Source organism: Pleurodeles waltl, chromosome 11 (assembly GCF_031143425.1).
Source record: "Pleurodeles waltl isolate 20211129_DDA chromosome 11, aPleWal1.hap1.20221129, whole genome shotgun sequence".
NCBI lineage: Eukaryota > Metazoa > Chordata > Amphibia > Caudata > Salamandridae > Pleurodeles > Pleurodeles waltl.
This window is the reverse complement of record NC_090450.1, coordinates 818502190-818519264: the sequence shown is the minus strand read 5'-3', so window position 1 is coordinate 818519264 and position 17075 is coordinate 818502190. Positions and strand designations below refer to the sequence as shown.

Here is a 17075-nt window from a genome sequence, read left to right as displayed (position 1 = left end):
ATTAGGCACAGCTTGGAACTAGCAAATAGGTAATCAGTTCTAATGTAAATCATGTTTGTGTGGGATAGAAAGGAAATTCCTTCTTTCTAATATTCATTCTTGCCATGAGTGAACAAGTCCCTGTTGCTAAAATGTTCCTTGAATCTGTGCACTCAAAATTAACCATGGTAAATTTCACAAAATTGGATAAGAACAAAAGAAGTACTTGGATCTAGCGTGCATTTCAATCAAAATATTTAAATACAATGGAGGATTATCTCCATTGTATGTAAATATTGTAGGTGTGCACAGAACCAAAAAATCCATATTTGGACATTATTCATTACATAGTTCATGTGGTCCGCTGTGCTAAGACAGGAAAAACCTATGTTCAGTGAATATTTGGACACCAAAAAACAGAATATCTGTCAGTATCCGAAAACAACGCTAACCAAAGGACTGAAAAGTCCAAAATATTTTTTCACACAGTCCAAAAAGATGGATCTGTTTGACATTCACATAAAGATTCACTCCCTTCTCTGAATCAAACAAGTACCACAGGGTTTGATACGGCCCAAATACATATACTTCTGAAACTCAATACTTGTACATTTGCACCCCTGATCAAATCCAATGTATGACTTACTGTTCTACAAAGCCTGCAAACACATCTTTACAGCATTTGGAGAGTGGGCAAGGTTCGCCCTTCTTTTCTACCTTTGCCCGTCTCCTCTGATCTACACCTAAAAGCTGCCTCAACTTGCCTTTGTCCAATCTTTTCTCCCTGCGGGCTTCTTCTTCTCTACCACCCCTCTCCCCTGTTCCCTTCCCCACTGACCCTATTTATTTAGAATTCTATATTGCCCCACTGCTTTATAGCTAGGTTAAAAATTGACAAAAATACATATATCCAGAATATTCAACACACACTGTTTCTCCCAGACGAGATAAAAGTCCTATGGAATTTTTAGACTCTGATATTCAAACCTTTCTTCGAACTCAACACACCACACTGTTTTAAACAGAGTGAATAAAATCAGCTTAACAAGAAAAACATCTGTATGTTCCCGCATTAATCCACTGTGGGCAGAATATAGCCTAGTGGCAACCTAGCACATTTATTTAGAGATATCGGTTTTTCTGGTGGGTATTTTTCAAAGAAAGTAGCCTCACAACACTGAACATCAATTTTTGGGAACAATGTGTTGTCTGCCAGGCCACTATGCATTGGTGCCCTTGCCTATTTTGTTTTAAAGAAAAAAAAAACGGAAGTAGAGGGGTGGTTTTTTCCTGAAAAACAACAAACAAATGCCTGTGACGTGCAGGGAGTTTTTTTCCAAAGCACTGGGGGCATTTTGGTTATTTCTCTTCCCAGGAAGGATTTGGGCCGAAAACATCAGCAATAAAAAGTCCCCACACTAAAGAGGTCTAGAGGAAAAAAAGGCTTGTTTACCAATATGATTGATTGCTCGATCTTCTACATCATTTTCAGAAACACTGAAGCTGGCAGCTCTGTGTGGGGTCATCCACTTGCAAGCCACTTTCAATGATGGTTTCATCTAAAGTCCACATGTTGGAAACTCAAATTAAAACAAGACAAAAAAAAAATGTTTTTGTTGTTCATGTGATTCTGAGGGACTCTTGCGGGGGGCAGTGTGTCCCACTTACACCCACAAGAGTCTCACAGGGGCCCTTGCTGGCTCCTGTGAGAGACCTGCAGTATTTGAATATACTTTTTAAAGAAAAGGTGGCGTGAATGTATGTGGTGGGTTGGCCATGTATGGGTTGTTGACTCTGCAGCCATCCCACGCCACTCATAGCCAAAGGCCATGTATGATGAAGGGGACGTGTGCTGTCGGGGGGGATTCGGTCAACTCCACGCCCCACACAAATGTCCAGGCACAGCAGTGGGTTGGCATAGTTACATATTGTAATAAAATATTACTTTACATTAAAAAACCTAGAAATTCACTGGAAAAAACAAAGGTTAAAGGACATTATAGTTAGGTATGGTAATAATATTTTACTTTACATTTAAGAACCCTCAGAAATTCACTGAACAACACTGTTTAAAGCGATGTTATAGTTAGGTGAAAATATCACTTTAAACGTAACATTTTAAACAAAAAAAACACTCAAATTCACCAGTTATAGCTAACTAGTGAATTCAGTTTTTTTTTAATTTAAAACTTTTGTTTGCGCATGTTAGAGCAATATGTTCAAGATACTGCTGCATGCCCAATTCTGTGGCTGCTTCTCAGCTGGTGTACAGGTTTGTATAGAAGGATTGACGTTTCCATATTATTGCGGTAGTGCCAACAAAGGAATCGCCTGTTTCAAGTTTAAATGTATATGGTGTTGTGTGGGTGCGCTGACAGTAGCATCCAAGGGAGTTTCACTAAGCCTTTCAGCTTCACCATAGTTTCAATCTGGTACTGCTTTTCCAGCTGTGATAAGATTGCTTCTGGCTTTTCTAAATGAGTCCTTATCCATTTGAGAACCCCCTACATATTTACTCAACGCAAACTGCCTTATATAGGCTTTAAACACGTCCCACACAGTGGCAGTATTGAGTGAAAAAAAAATGGTGATTGCAGTTCAGGATTACCCCTGAAATACCAGGTCCCTGGGGCACCATTTCGGAAGCGCCAATCCACAGGCATCAATCTGACATCGGGAGGATCCAGTACGAGAGTGACCGTGGAGCGATCAGATATGGTTCGTGGTGTGTAACATCTGCTACCCACAGCAATACCTCAACAGAGTACTGTCAGAAGTCAATGAGCGAACCAACGAACGAACTGTAGATTTATATAGCGCGGTTTATCACCCGTGAGGGTCTTAAGGTGCTCTCCATGGGCCCGGGAGATTAAGTGATTTGCCCAGAATCACAGGACATTGCGCCCAGGCTCAAACCCAGACCTCCAGCTCCTGAGGCGGTCACTCTGACCGCTGTGCTACATCCTTTCCGCCGCTGTAAGAGTGTGTGTTGCACACAGTGCAATAGAATGAGTAGGCCCTCTTTTTTCAATAATCTTTCAGCACTCTCACTAGATTCTTTTGGGACTATTATTGTATAAAATGGGATTGAATCAGGTTGAAGTTACCCCCCCACCATATCACATTGCACACGGTATAATGTCTGCACAGCTGCATTATCTCATTAAAAGATTCAGGAGCATTCACATTGGGTGCCTACGTTTTAATCAGAGTGACAAGGCCGTCATTTAGTATTCCAGTCAGGTAAATGTATGTGTGTTGGGTATCTTTATGAAGGTGGAGAATCTTAAAGCATACGGTTTTATTTATCAGAACGGTGACCCCTCTAGTGTATGTGCTGTAGGAGGCGAAGTAAACATGACAGCCTTGGCTGTGCCAAGTTGTATCTCCTGTAGCATAATGATCTCAAGTTTATGTTGTTCTAAGTAGGTAAGTATCTTGCCTTTTTATAGGGATGCCTATCCTACAGATGTTCCATGCCACAATCATAACTTTGCCCATTTCTCATCATGGGGTGTTGTAGAGTTTAACAGTTATATAAGTAGTAGAATTTGGAGCTATGGTGAAATGGATTCGGATTCTGGAACATACATATTACAAGACTAGCAATAATACAGCATCCATGTAAACAGAAAACACTATGTTCTCACACACTGAACACCCCAACTTTCATTGCATCCTTCTGCCAATAGAGGGGGTTTACAGTGACCGCCCTCCGCTCCAGGCCTGTTAGTCCACATCAACTCAGTTAAACAGCAGGAAATGAGTAGCACACCGAAGCATAACTGCATAATTATCGAAGAAAGTATAACCTGAAGGCATGTTATATTAATGTGCTGTCACCAACTTCCATTGATCAAATGAAGACAGCAGTTGCCAGCACTCACCAACTAGTGTGCTGACCTTGAAATCTGTATACAGGGCATGCTCGTGGGCTGTAGCGTTTCTATCTCGTCACTGTCTACACATAGCTCTCATCCTCAGCCCATCATTCATCGTTGGATTTGCAAGTAAGTCTCCCAGAATATTCCATGCCTGGATATTTTGGCAAATTTCTGGGCTTCTTTAAGGTTAGCAAAGATATGTGCCTGGTCATTCTATTGAACACACTGCTGAGCCGGATAGAGCACATCCTATTTAATGTCCTTTGATCTCAGAATCTTTTTTGTCTCTGAAAACACCTTCCTGATCTCTTGCACTGTGATGGTGAAATCTGGGTAAAAGGATATCTCTGAACCCTGATTAGTTGAATGACCTTTTTCTCTAGCCAGTTTCAGTACCATATCCCGGTCACTATAGTAGGAGTAGTAATATTTATTTTTTAGATTACTTAAAATCACATACAATAAAAGAACACAAAATAAGATACCTAACTATCTATAAAAAGAAGATCATCATTTACAGTACACAAAAATAATAATAAAAGAACCATATCCCGGTTGCAATAGTAATCGGCAAGGACTGTGTGGAGAGGAAGCTCCGGGCGGCATCCTGGGTCCCAACGATTCATAACCCCTTTCAACTACCAAGATGTCCGAAAAACCCTCTACCAAATAGCTCCATCAGAAGAGCTTCCTCAAATGGCTTGGGTTTCCCTGTATTGATAGCCTTAGAGAGACCACTACACATATATTATTCCTTTAATATCGTGCTTCAAGGTCTGCCTTCTTCACAGTTATCCCGGCCAGCTCCTGCTCCATGCATTATAGTGTGGCTTTATTGGATGTGGCATCATCTTTTAACATTGAAATCCTGTCTTGCATTAGGTCCATTGTTCCAGTGTGATGGTTAATTTTGAAGCATATTGGTTTTAAGCTGGATTTCATTTCCAGAAAAATTGCTGATAAGTCTAAGTCTGTCACAGTAGTGTAATCATTTGAGGACAAGTTTGCGGGCGAGGCCAGTTGAGATCTTGATCCCGCCTGTCACCTCTGATCAAATGAGAGCTTGCTCCATTTGGCATCTGTTTTCCTAAAGGCGCAAACAGTTGTGATGGTCAGAGAATGACAGCCAGGAAAGAGGGAGGAGCTATTCTCAAAGCAAAGTTACCATATGTATATGTTTTTTTTATAGAGTGAGATCAGGTTGGAGATGTTGTAATATAGACTGCAGCCCCCTTTATTCCATGTTGGGTGGTCAGACCTGCACTTCTAAAAAAAAAAAAATCACCGCTCTTGCCAGCACCATAGCCCTCCACACCCCTTGACACCACCAGCATGAACAGCATTGTATGGTGATATTCTCAACGGTCAGAGGAAGGCGGCCATGTGTATAAGGGTTGGGCTATGCTACTTATCATGGCTTGCACCGTCAGATCCCCAACCAGTCAGGAGTGTCCCATCACAGAAATCTGTCTTTTCTCTCCACCAATAAGATAGGGCTCATCCACAAGGTCCTCCACCTGTCAACTCACAGCACCAAAAGCAGGGCAATGTAGTAATTTCACTCAACCTGCGTTGTCACTGACGCACACACCTCAGATCAGCCGCATTGCTTTTCTTCAATATGGTTGTGATTGATTCAAAAGAGTCTTACTGCTGGGACCAGTTGGGTTCCACATTTCAGGGTCGCTGTTCTGCAGGCAACCCAAGTGCAAGTGAGCTGGTCACAATACTTATGTCGGAGCCAAAGTTCAGGAGCTCCACTTCAATTGGCCATCTTGCTGGGTGGTTAGCCATCAGTGAGTCGTTCTTGATGCAGGACCTTCCCAACACTGTCATTTATAGCTGGTCATTGTAACATAACAGATTAAATCAAATGTCAAATAGGAAACAATAATCTAGAAACACTATTTCTTCTCCGTGTCATCACTTACTTTCAACATGAGCCTCAGGGGGAATATGTAGGTCTGGAAATGCCACAAGCAGTTTCTCCCTCTCTTTTCCTGACTGGATCAGGGTCTCAAGCTCTGAGATGTTCTTGGTCAGTTGTGATGCAGACTCTTCCAAACTCTGCTTCTGCTGCTGAAGTTGTTCTATCATTTCCTGTAATAAACCAATCAGTGAAAATGCTCAATAAGCAGAAAAGGTTGTCTTCTCAAATAACATCTAACTAAAATATGCTGTGTTCACAAAATGTTTGTTGTAATACTTATACAAGGGATATCATCTACAGTGATAGCATGTGTTTATAAGCCACTGAAAGATTCTATGATTGCATGATAATGTTTTTTAACTGATACTGTTGACGCTGCAAAATGGTTGGTATGTGGGTGCACGACGGTGGGTATATTGTGTGCAGGTGTATTTTGGCAGATCTGTGTGTTCAAAGGTCTCCACGTGAATGTTTGTTGAGATGTATGAAGATTGGTCTTCTGGCGACATTGAAAAAGGTGGTGCTGCGAGAGTGTGTTTTTTTTCAACCCCTTTGGGGATGAAGGCATTAGAAACCTATCCTTCTTACCCTGACCAAGAGCAGGGTTCCTTTGCCATGCCTTGCCTTGCCTGAGTCAGGTGGGCTTTTTTCTCAACTATCCTTAGAATCCCACGGGCAGGTGTGGTGTGTGTTCCAGTTCCCTACTTGCCTTGCTCAAGGGCGAGGCATGCTAAAATAGGAAGAAGCAGGTGCCAAGCTAGCACCTGCCTGTGCACCCTTCTCTTATTTTAGGGCAGGGTGCAGAGTTCGATATCAATAGACCAGCTCCTCTGTGACCCACGCAATGTTTCAGGCCACAGGAGCAAGTCCACTGGCACCCTGCCCTGCACCTTGAGAACAGGGTGAGGTGGAGGGCAACAAGTAACCCTGACTCACTCCTCCATGGACTGCAGAACAGAGTAGTGGGTTGACTGCCACCCGGTCCTGTGTCTTGTTCTCCACAAAAACAATTAAGTATATGCACCATCTCAGACCTTTTACAGAGATCTGAAAAGATTATTAGACCCATTATGATAAGGAATTTAGGCTTAGTGCATGCTGTCGTTTCAGTGCACATTTAATATCTTAAGATATTAGTTTCTTGGATAATTTTGATATGTATGTTTATTATTATCATACATTACTGCTTTATGCTATTCTTAGTGTGAAGTTAATTTGCCAGTAGTATTCCTCTGTCCTCTACTTTGTAGTGGTGCATCAAAAAAATGGAGCAGAAGGACTATTTATTGTTCGATTCATTATTCCTAATCTAATTCCTAATCTAACGTCGTTGTATTCCAAAACAGATACCCTGTTTTCACTGGAAGAAGTCTATCCAGGACCTTCCTGCCTAGTAAAACAAGGTTCCCTAGAGGCTTCCTCACATTTAGTGTTTTTCTGTAAAGACATATTCTCTATTAAAATGATGTCTTAAGTGTAAGTAAATCTCTTGATTGAGAATGTCTGGTGCACAGTTCTGGCCCTCAGTTCATCAGACATTAACAGGGGAATCAATTTTCTTCCTTATCTCTCAGAGTCTCATTGGCAAGATAAAAGCTGTCATTCACACAGTGTTATCTATTAAACAACTAACTCTCTGGCACTAACATATGCATATGAATTGAGACCAAGCCTTAGTCATTAATCATGGAGCAACGCAGATTTGTGATTTCTGTTGATGTTTTGTCAGAAGGTGACACAATGGAAGGCTTTTTAAAAGAGTCATGACCCTTCTGAGGTGTTTTAGGGGGCTCTGAAGAAGCCTTTTCTAACTGTTCTGAAGAGGTAGCATGTCCTTTTTTTCTCCTTATGTTTTAAAGAAGATGAATGAGTGTGAGAAGATCCTGAAGGACTACGACCTTTGTAAGGCCCCTGAGTGATCTTTTTTTAGGTCCTCCTGAGCTGCTCACTAGAGGAATGGGAGTGAGAGGACCTTTCCTTCTTTTGAGATCTTCTAAAGGACATAGATGAGTTGTCACCCTCAGAGCCAGACACAGGCTCTCTTTTTGATTTCAGCTCCTGGGGCCAAATCAGCAGCCTCTCCTCTCTGTCCTTTAAAGTTTTATTAGAAAAGATCCGACACACCTTGCAGTCTTTAGCTGAATGGTCCTGATAAAGACAATAAATGCAATTTTTTATGTGGGTCTTCGAAGTAAAGCCTCAGGTCTTAAAGGCTCTGAAGAGTTCCTTTTTCTCCTTATCTGACATGACTGGTAAGGACAAAAGTCCAGTAGAACACCAACAAAAAGACTTTGGTATAAGAGAGAACAGGTGAAGCAAAGAAACTTTGAAACAAATTATCAGAAAAAACTCTGAAAAGGTGTGACTGAGCAGAGCTCAGTGGAGACTCCCTAGCACGACGTGTGGTAGAACATCTGAGGGACTGGAGCTTCTCACAGGATTGTTCTTGAGGGTAAAGCAGCCTGATTGGCTGATACCTACGTTTTCTTTTTTTTAAAAATTGAATAGGATATGCTACTTAAGTGAAGGGCCTAAGGCCTTCCTGCACTATACTAAGCGTTACATTGCTATTATAAGGTACCAGGGGACTCCCATCTCGATAACGGGTAATGATTAGAGCGTGTGAATCTATGAAAGATTCCAATATTAGAGAACTACAGTTACAGGTAAGTAACTTATTTTCTTACTTGTAACTCCAGTTCTCCAGCATTGGTACCTTTCATAAATTCACATGCCTAAATAATTCTCCGTCATCAGACTGGGATTCCAGTGACGATGGAGAATTATTCAAGCATGTGAATCTATGAATGATTCAATGCTGGAGAATATCCACTTCCCTTCACTCCACATCTAAGAGTAGAAGAGGACATAATATTACTGTATAGTCTCAAAACAGCACAATTGTGGTGCTATATCAGCCATCCTAGAGAGGCTGACCAAGTTAGATGTGCTTGTTGATGGACTTATAAGAAACTATAGGAAAGTACGCTAAATGATCTGCTCTAGAATCCTCAGCACAGAGACTCAGTCTCTCAGATTTTTCCACACTAGTGATTTTAAGAGACAGAAGAGGTGAGCCCCCATGGGGAGGAGGGTGGGTCGCATGTGAATCTATGAAAGATACCAATACTGGAGAACCACAGTTACAGGTAAGTAACTTATTTTCTTCTCCAGTATTGGGGTATCTTTCATAGATTCACATGCTTGAATCAGAATAGTCAGCAGTACAAGAGATGTTTAAGTTCTGCAACTAACAGGAAACATGTTTGTTCACATTTCTTCATATATGAACTTATATAGGTAGTTAAATATGTTTATCAATATCTAAAAAAACATACACATACATCTACCTTAACCACATATAAGAAAAATGTCAGTCTGGAAATAACATTCGAGGATGGAGGGTAAAGAAGATTATTTGCTCACCTTATGCAAATAAATTATGTAAAACTGCTTGTCCTACCGCGGCATCCAGGCAGTAGTGATGCGTAAAGGTGTGGGCACGCGTCCACGTTGCCGCACTGCAGATCTGGTTCAGAGGAACTCCTGCGAAGAGAGCTGCCGACGTGGATACTGCTCTAGTGGAATGTGCCTTGACATTGGACGATAGCGGTTTTCCTGCTAGCTGGTGGCAGAGTTGTATGGTAGAAGAGATCCAGCATGCTATGGTTTGTTTGGAAGCAGCATTGCCGCTAGTGATCTGTCCATAGCTAATAAACAATTGCTCATATTTACAAAAGCTGCTAGTCCTCTGTATGTAGAATTTCAGACATCGTTTAATGTCTAGGGAATGTAATGCTTGCTCTGCTGGAGTTCGAGGATTTGGAAAAAATGTTCTCAAAACCACCGGCTCATTCAAATTTAAGGTCGAAGGAACCTTGGGGATGAATTTTGGGTTAGTCCTTAGAATGACCATATCTGATTTAAATTGCAGAAAAGGTGGGGAGACTGTGAATGCCTGGATGTCGCTAACCCTCTTCACGGAAGTGAGGGCCAGAAGGAGAGCTGTTTTCCAAGAGATATATTTCAGGTCTGCTTTGTGAATAGGCTCAAATGGATGTTTCATCAATTGGGAGAGCACAATATTCAAATGCCAGGAAGGTGGAGGACGGTGAATCAGCGGAAACATCCTGAACAAGCCTTTAAGACATTGTTTTATAATCCTGGATGACCATAAAGATGGTAACACTGATGTCCGTCTGAAACGGGATATGGCAGCGAGGTGGACCTTGATAGACGAATGGGAAAGACCTGAATTCGCTAAATGTAACAGGTATGGAAGGATCTGTTCTGGAGAGGACTTCAGAGGATGAACATTAGAAGTTGAACACCATATGCAGAACCTCTTCCACTTGAGTTTATACGTCTTATTTGTAGACTGGGCCCTGGCACAGGCAAGCACTTCTCTACAGTTTGAGGGGATATCTAGGCCGTCAAACTCATAGAATTCAGGAGCCAGGCTGATAATCGAAGAGAAGTCGGGTTGGGATGACGGACCTGCCCCTGATTCATCGTTAGCAAGTCTGGTGTTGGTCTCAGCCGCATGTGAGGCTGTTCCAAGAGTAACAGAAGTTCCCTGAACCAAAACTGATGCAGCAATTTGGGAGCAATCAATAGAAGCCGGCATGGTTCCCTCTTCATCTTCTGTAGAAGTCTCGGGATGAGTGGGAGCGGGGGAAAAGCGTAGGCATAAATCCCAGACCATTTGATCAAAAACGCATTCCCCTTTGATCCTCTCTGCGGTTGCCAGCTTGAGAAGTGTTGGCATTTTTTTTTCTCTCTGGTCGCAAACAGATCCAGACTGGGTCTGCCCCAACGACGAAAGAGGCGGTCGAGAATTGTCTGATTGAGTTCCCATTCGTGACAGCTGGTTCAAGTCCTGTTTAAGGCATCCGCCCAAGTATTGGAAACTCCCGGAAGATGTTCCGCTCTGATTGATATCTGATGCCGAAGCATCCAATGCCACAGCTCCTGTGCCTGCAGAGACAGTGCCTGTGATCTTGTACCCCGCTGTTTGTTGAGGTAATGCATGACTGTGGTGTTGTCGGTTTTTATCAACACAGAGGAACCTTTGATGTTGGGGAGGAAGGCTTGGAGTGCCAAGGAAACTGCTCTTAATTCTAATATGTTTATGTGGAGAGTCGATTCCTGTGTGGACCATCTTCCTCTCACTGATAGGTCTTGTAAGTGTGCGCCCCATCCCTCAAAGGATGCATCCGTTGTTATAATGTGCACTGGTTTGTCTTTCAGGAAGGAGAGACCCTCCGAGATGAGGGGGGTGTCCTTCTACCATCTTAGGGCTTGCCTCGCTGATGGAGTTATTCGAACTATATCGTCGAAAGATCCTTCTACTTGCTTCCATTGAATGTCCACCTGCTGCTGAAGTGTCCTCATGCATAGACAACAGTTTGCTATTAACGGAATGCATGAAGAAAGCATCCCCAGAAAATTTCAAAGAAAGGTGGTTGATGCTAAACGACGCACATCTGAAACCAGTAGCAACACAAATACAACATATCCTTAATCAGTCCTGTGGCGGGTGCCACCTGATGCAAAAAAACCAACCACCAAGGGTTTCACGGTGCACACGAACAAAGGTGGATGTGAAAAACACCTATGTCATGCGGTGTAAGTTACAAAATCAAAAAAAGAGCATCAGGGCACTCCAAAGAATAAAGGGTCCATAATTGAGTAGCTTTGTGTGAAACACTTTAATCCGTTGTGATCGGTAGTCGAATCGCAGTTCTTAGAAATTCAAGTCCACAGATGAAAATATATATACAAGTTTAACAAATGTCTGAACCCTCAGAATTAACAAGTATATACGAGTAACAGAAACAGCCAACACGTGTTTCGTCCTCATGGACTTTTTCAAGGCTCGAGAAAACTTAGATCGAAATTAAGCTTGTTCTGTTTACACTCCAAGTAGGTTGGGCTAAGTCAGAGACTTGGAGGTCACAAAGAATTATAACTGTGTTCCATCTGTAAAAGGAACAAGTGTCTTTCATGTGAAACAATCCTGGAACCAGTAGTGTGTCCACATTTCGGGACAACAATAGTTTCAAGGTCTAAGTAGACCCTACCTGTGCCGCCCGTAGGTTATGGCTGAATACGTTATCAGGCGCTGCGGTACTGCTATTACGCGTCTCTCTCGTATTCAGCCATAACCTACGGGCGGCACAGGTAGGGTCTACTTAGACCTTGAAACTATTGTTGTCCCGAAATGTGGACACACTACTGGTTCCAGGATTGTTTCACATGAAAGACACTTGTTCCTTTTACAGATGGAACACAGTTATAATCCCCAGAAAATTTGTCAGTCCGAACAGAAGCAGACCTTCTTCTACTGAGACGGGTTGCTAGATCTTGAAGCCTTTTCTGTCTGTCGTGTGAAGCAAAGGCTCTTGCTTGGACTGTGTCCAAGACGGCTCCTAGAAAGGTGATGTTCTGCGAAGGATCTAGATGAGACTTGGGGTAATTGACTGTCAGGCCTAATGTCTTGAAGAGAGATAAGCATGTTCTTGTGTCCCTGGCAGCTTTTAACGCTGTTTGCGCCTTTATTAGCCAGTCGTCTAAGTATGGGAACACCTGAATCCCTCATTGCCTGAGGTAGGCTGTAACTGGTGTCAAGACCTTGGTGAAAACTCTTGGGGCCGATCTGAGGCCAAAAGGTAACACTCTGAACTGGTAATGGGTGCCTGCAACCCTGAACCGTAAGAATTTCCTGTGACTGGGGCGAATGGGAATGTGGAAATACGCGTCCTGGAGATCCAAGGATGCCATGAAATCTCCCTGGTTGAGTAGGCGTAGGACATCTTGAAGGGAGATCATGCAAAATGATTGCTTCTTGAGGAATTTGTTGAGAGAACGAAGGTCTAAAATAGGTCTCCAGTCTCCTGTCTTTTTCCATATAAGGAAGAAGCGAGAGTAGAAGCCTGCTCCCCTCTCATTCCTTGGTATGATCTCTATTGCTCCCTTCTCTATCAATATGGCAATCTGCACTAGGAGTTCCTTTAGATAGGCAGGTGGGGGACCTCTTGGTGGTACGTGAGGCTGATTGAATTCTAGTGTGTGTCCCTTGCTGACAATATCGAAAACCCATTTGTCTGATGTAATCGGGGACTACTGGTGGAGGAAATTGGAAATTCTGCCTCCTATCAGAGTGTTGGTATAGGGGTTGGGTGCAGGCAACTGATGAAAGTCAGTGTCTTCTTGCTGCTTCTTTGGCCTTGTAAGTCGATTTTCCTCTTGCAGCTTGCCGGAAGTGTGTTGATGACAGTTGCCGATAAGTATGCGGCTGCTGCTGGCCAATGGTGGAACGAAATTGGCCCTGGTAGGATGAATATTGGCGGTAATGGTGTGAGCCGCCTCTGTAAGCATAGAGCCCTCTTCCTCTCGGTCCTCGAAAGGGCTGTCTTCTGTATTGTAATGCACCCAGGGATCTGGCTGTTTCGGTGTCTGTTTTAATGGATTGCAAAGCATCATCTACATGCTTACCGAATAAGAGCTCACTATCATAGGGCATGTCCAAGATCTTTAACTGCACCTCTGGTCGAAACGATGTAGCTTACAGCCACCCTTGACGTCTGAGTACGGCCACTCCGGCTAACTGGCAGAAACCTGTAGACAAGACATCTATTGCACAATCTATAATCTCAGCCGAGATGTTTTCACCCTCCTGTAATATCTTGCACGCTTCCGCTCTACTATCTTCAAGCAGTAGCTCTATAAAGTGCGACATGTCGGACCACATCTGGCGGTCGTATCTTCCCAGGATTGCCAGGGAATCCGCTGCTCTGACCGTGGTTGCCGCCATAGTCGAAACATTTTTGCCAATCGAATCTAACCGCCGTCCCTCCCTATCCAGGGGCGCAGTCCAAGGTGAAGACGGATTCCTGGACCTTCACTGAGCTGCCTGGGATATCACAGAATCCGGCTTAGGGTGACTAACCAAACATGCTGGAGAATTATCTGGTGCCTTGTACTTCTTTTCGAGTCTTGGTAGTACCGCTGGTATTGAAGACGGGGTCTGCATGACCTTAAGCCCCTCTTCCCAAATGAAGTCAACAATAGGTATTGCTCTTACCGACTTTCTAGTGTCCTTTTTGAAATCATAGAGGAAACAGTCTGATTGCTTTGATGTTATTGGCAGTTGAAATCTTTTTGCTGCTCTCTCCATCATACTATGGAAACCACCAATGTCTTGTGGTGGAGAGTCCACCGGTGGCGGCGTAGAAGGGGATGGCGTCTGTATCTGATATTCATCCCATTCCTGGATGAGCGAGTCAGTGTCTTGAATTTCACCTTCTTCTTGCTCATCCTCTGATGAAGGTCGATCAACACCCTTGCCAGATGGAGGAACTGGGATAGGTTTAGTAGAATCCGATGGCTGAACCGGAGTAGTTAACGGTGTGTGTGGAGGTTGCACCGGAGTAGTAGAGCCAGGTGGAGGGAATCTAGTGTAATAGTCTTGCATCATCTGCTGAAGGTTGCCAATCAAGGAGACAGGCATCTGGATTGTTTGTTCTTGTTGCACCTGAGGTTGTACGTGACTCTGCGGCTGTTGACCTAAATAGAGTTGCTCACTCTCCTCTTCATCTTCCTCCTGACATTTAATGCGTGACAAAGGCTACGTGCCACCGGAAAAAAGGCGTCATCTGAATATATATCATTCTCCTCCGCCTCATCAGCAAATAGATGCTGCGGGGGTACTGGCGAGACTTTACTAGGCGATGTATGGGAAGGTAACAGGTGAGTAGATTTACTCTTTATTCGCAGAATCCTTTGAGGTAAGAAAGGAGATGCTTGATATTGTTTGGATAAGGACTCAGAAAATTGAGCCGTTGACTGAGCTGTAGTCGACGGTACGTCCGTCGATGGTGTTCTCGTCAACGGTGTAGGCGTCGACGGAGCCGTCGTTAGCGGTGTCGTCATCGGCGGTGCGAGCGTCGACGGAGCTGTCGTCGACGGAGTAGTCGTCAATGGAGCTGGTGCCATAACCGATGTCTTCGATGGCAAAGTAGATTCTCGTGCCGTAGTCGATGCGTCCATCAGTGGGATCGTCGACGAAGAGCGTTGGAGCTTACACGTTGATGTGTGCGTCGACGATAAAGACCTCACCTTCTTCCCTGTCAACGGTCTCTTTGAAATCTTTAAGGTGTGAGCAGGTGAGGGACCTTATTTTAAGCTCACCGACGTTATGGTTGAAGCTGACAACGGGGAAGAAGTAATAATCATTGGCGACGACGGAGCTGTAAATGTGGCAGTCGCTGTTGTCGTCGATGGAGGAAAAACTGTCGTCGACGATGCGGTCGTCGACGGTGTGGAAATCTTGGATGTCGACGGTGGTAGGGAACTTGAAGATCTTTTGAACTTCTTTGATGTGGTAGCTGGAGTAGATGACTCAGAACAAACCTTACCACTATGTTCCCTGGAAGTTGATGGGTGTTCCTCAGGTCTGTCCTTAAACACATGCAGCTTCTTAGCTGACTTACTGCTCTTGGGGGAGAAGCTCTCCACAGACCTCTTCCTATTTCTTGAGGCCACTGAAGCATCGCTGTCCTCCTCCTCAGAGAAAGTTGCAGATCTTGCAATCCTTGACCTTATGTTCAGGATGGAGACAGTAGCTGCAGTTCTTGTGAGGGTCTTCACAATGAAGCCTTAATTTTCCACAGGTACCACAAGGTCTAAACAAACCTTTTCTAGCTGTAGACATGATGGAGAAAGAAACTACAGCCAAGCTAAGAATGAAAGCTGAATAATATCTCCTGAAGAGAAAGTAAACTGAGCAGAGCTCAGGGAGACTCCCTTACACACGACGTGCGGTAGAAAATCTGAGAGACTGAGCCTCTGTGCTGAGGATTCTAAAGGGGCGGTCTTGTCTGATTGGTTGAACTTTGGGCCTTTCCTAATGAGGCTGATAGCTGGGAAAGTGAATGTATTTTTGCCATTAACTACAATGAAAAAAAAAAAAAAAAAGACAATTTCTTTTTCACTGCTTTCTACGTACCGTGGGACTCCCACTTCGACGACGGGGAATGATTAAAGCATGTGAATCTATGAAAGATACCCCAATACTGGAGAAAGGGCATATGCCCATGTCTCTTTGTCTACAAAAGCCCCGTCGCAAATTGTCCACGTATTCCTCCCTGCCATAGATATTCCCAATAACTCTGCTATTCTGATATTACCACGGGGGATATCAAACCATTCTCCTCTTTTGGTCTGATTGGTGGGTCTCTGTGCAATCTTGTCACCCTTTGTGGCGTCTTAGCGCCGTCCTGTGTGGCTTTCTTGACCACCTGGAGATGGAGCTACAGGCCTAATTTAACATTACTGAGGGTACGTTGCAGAACTAGCACCCTACAGGCAGCAAGTAAAGCTACGCATCTAGAGGTGGATAAAACATATCTTAAACATGCAGACAAGTATCACCGCAGCCAGCTGGTGGAATCTCGTACACTATGCTTGGAAACGGCTGTCGTGGCCAGTGCCACTAAAACCCTAAGTAGACAGCTGGATATTGATTAGGTGTTCTTAGCACAACTGACTTTCCACGTGGCCAGGCAATGTTGGTGTGTGTCCACCCAAAGGACCTGTGAACAAAGAGATACAAGCAGCACTCCAGGCTAGTTATCCAGGATACCGCCTCTCGGCTCATTCCCTCGATTGAGGATATGACTGTATTCCCGGTGACCACCACAGTGGCCATGGCAAACATGTTTGCAGACTATTATGAGGATCTGTATGACCAGCAGCTGCATGCCTCCTTGCAAAATTGTGCAACCTCTTTTGTCTGATATACCTCTTCCCTGTCTCAATGCCAACCAACATGCGGCTTTAGAGACTCCCATTACGGAGGATGAAGTCCTTGCCACCATTTGTGACCTGAAGTCTGGAAAGACCCCAGGCTTAGACGGCTTTCCTCTAGTGTATCACTCTAAACTCTGCAACACTGTTGCCCCTCATTTGCTGCGGCTCCCCCAGAACCTGATCAAGCCACTATTGTTGTTATCCTTAAACCGGATTAACCTACCTTGGGATACACCTCCTAACGTCCGATCTCCCTGATTAATGCAAATATGAAGATATATTTCAAGATTCTGGCAAACAGACTTTGTCTGTCCCTTGTTGCAATGATCCACTCTGACCAGTGCAGTAACATGCCCAACCGGAGCATAAGGCACTATATCCACTGAGTGCATGCAGCTTTGGAACACACCTGCAACATAGGTGGGGTGATAGCTCTTATGCCTGTTGACTTCGAAAAAGTATTCAACAAC

The 17075-nt window shown here is 43.8% G+C and overlaps 1 protein-coding gene across 5 annotated transcripts in view; it reads right to left on the bottom strand.

The window, feature by feature from the left end:
- The window catches only part of CCDC157 (coiled-coil domain containing 157), a 140413-nt gene that overhangs the window by 35182 nt on the left and 88156 nt on the right, over positions 1 to 17075 (bottom strand). For all 5 annotated transcript variants that reach the window (XM_069214624.1, XM_069214623.1, XM_069214625.1 and 2 more), the window contains one exon: positions 5795 to 5963. In XM_069214624.1, coding sequence (XP_069070725.1) covers positions 5795 to 5963 — 169 coding nt within the window. The remainder of the gene's footprint in view (positions 1 to 5794; positions 5964 to 17075) is intronic.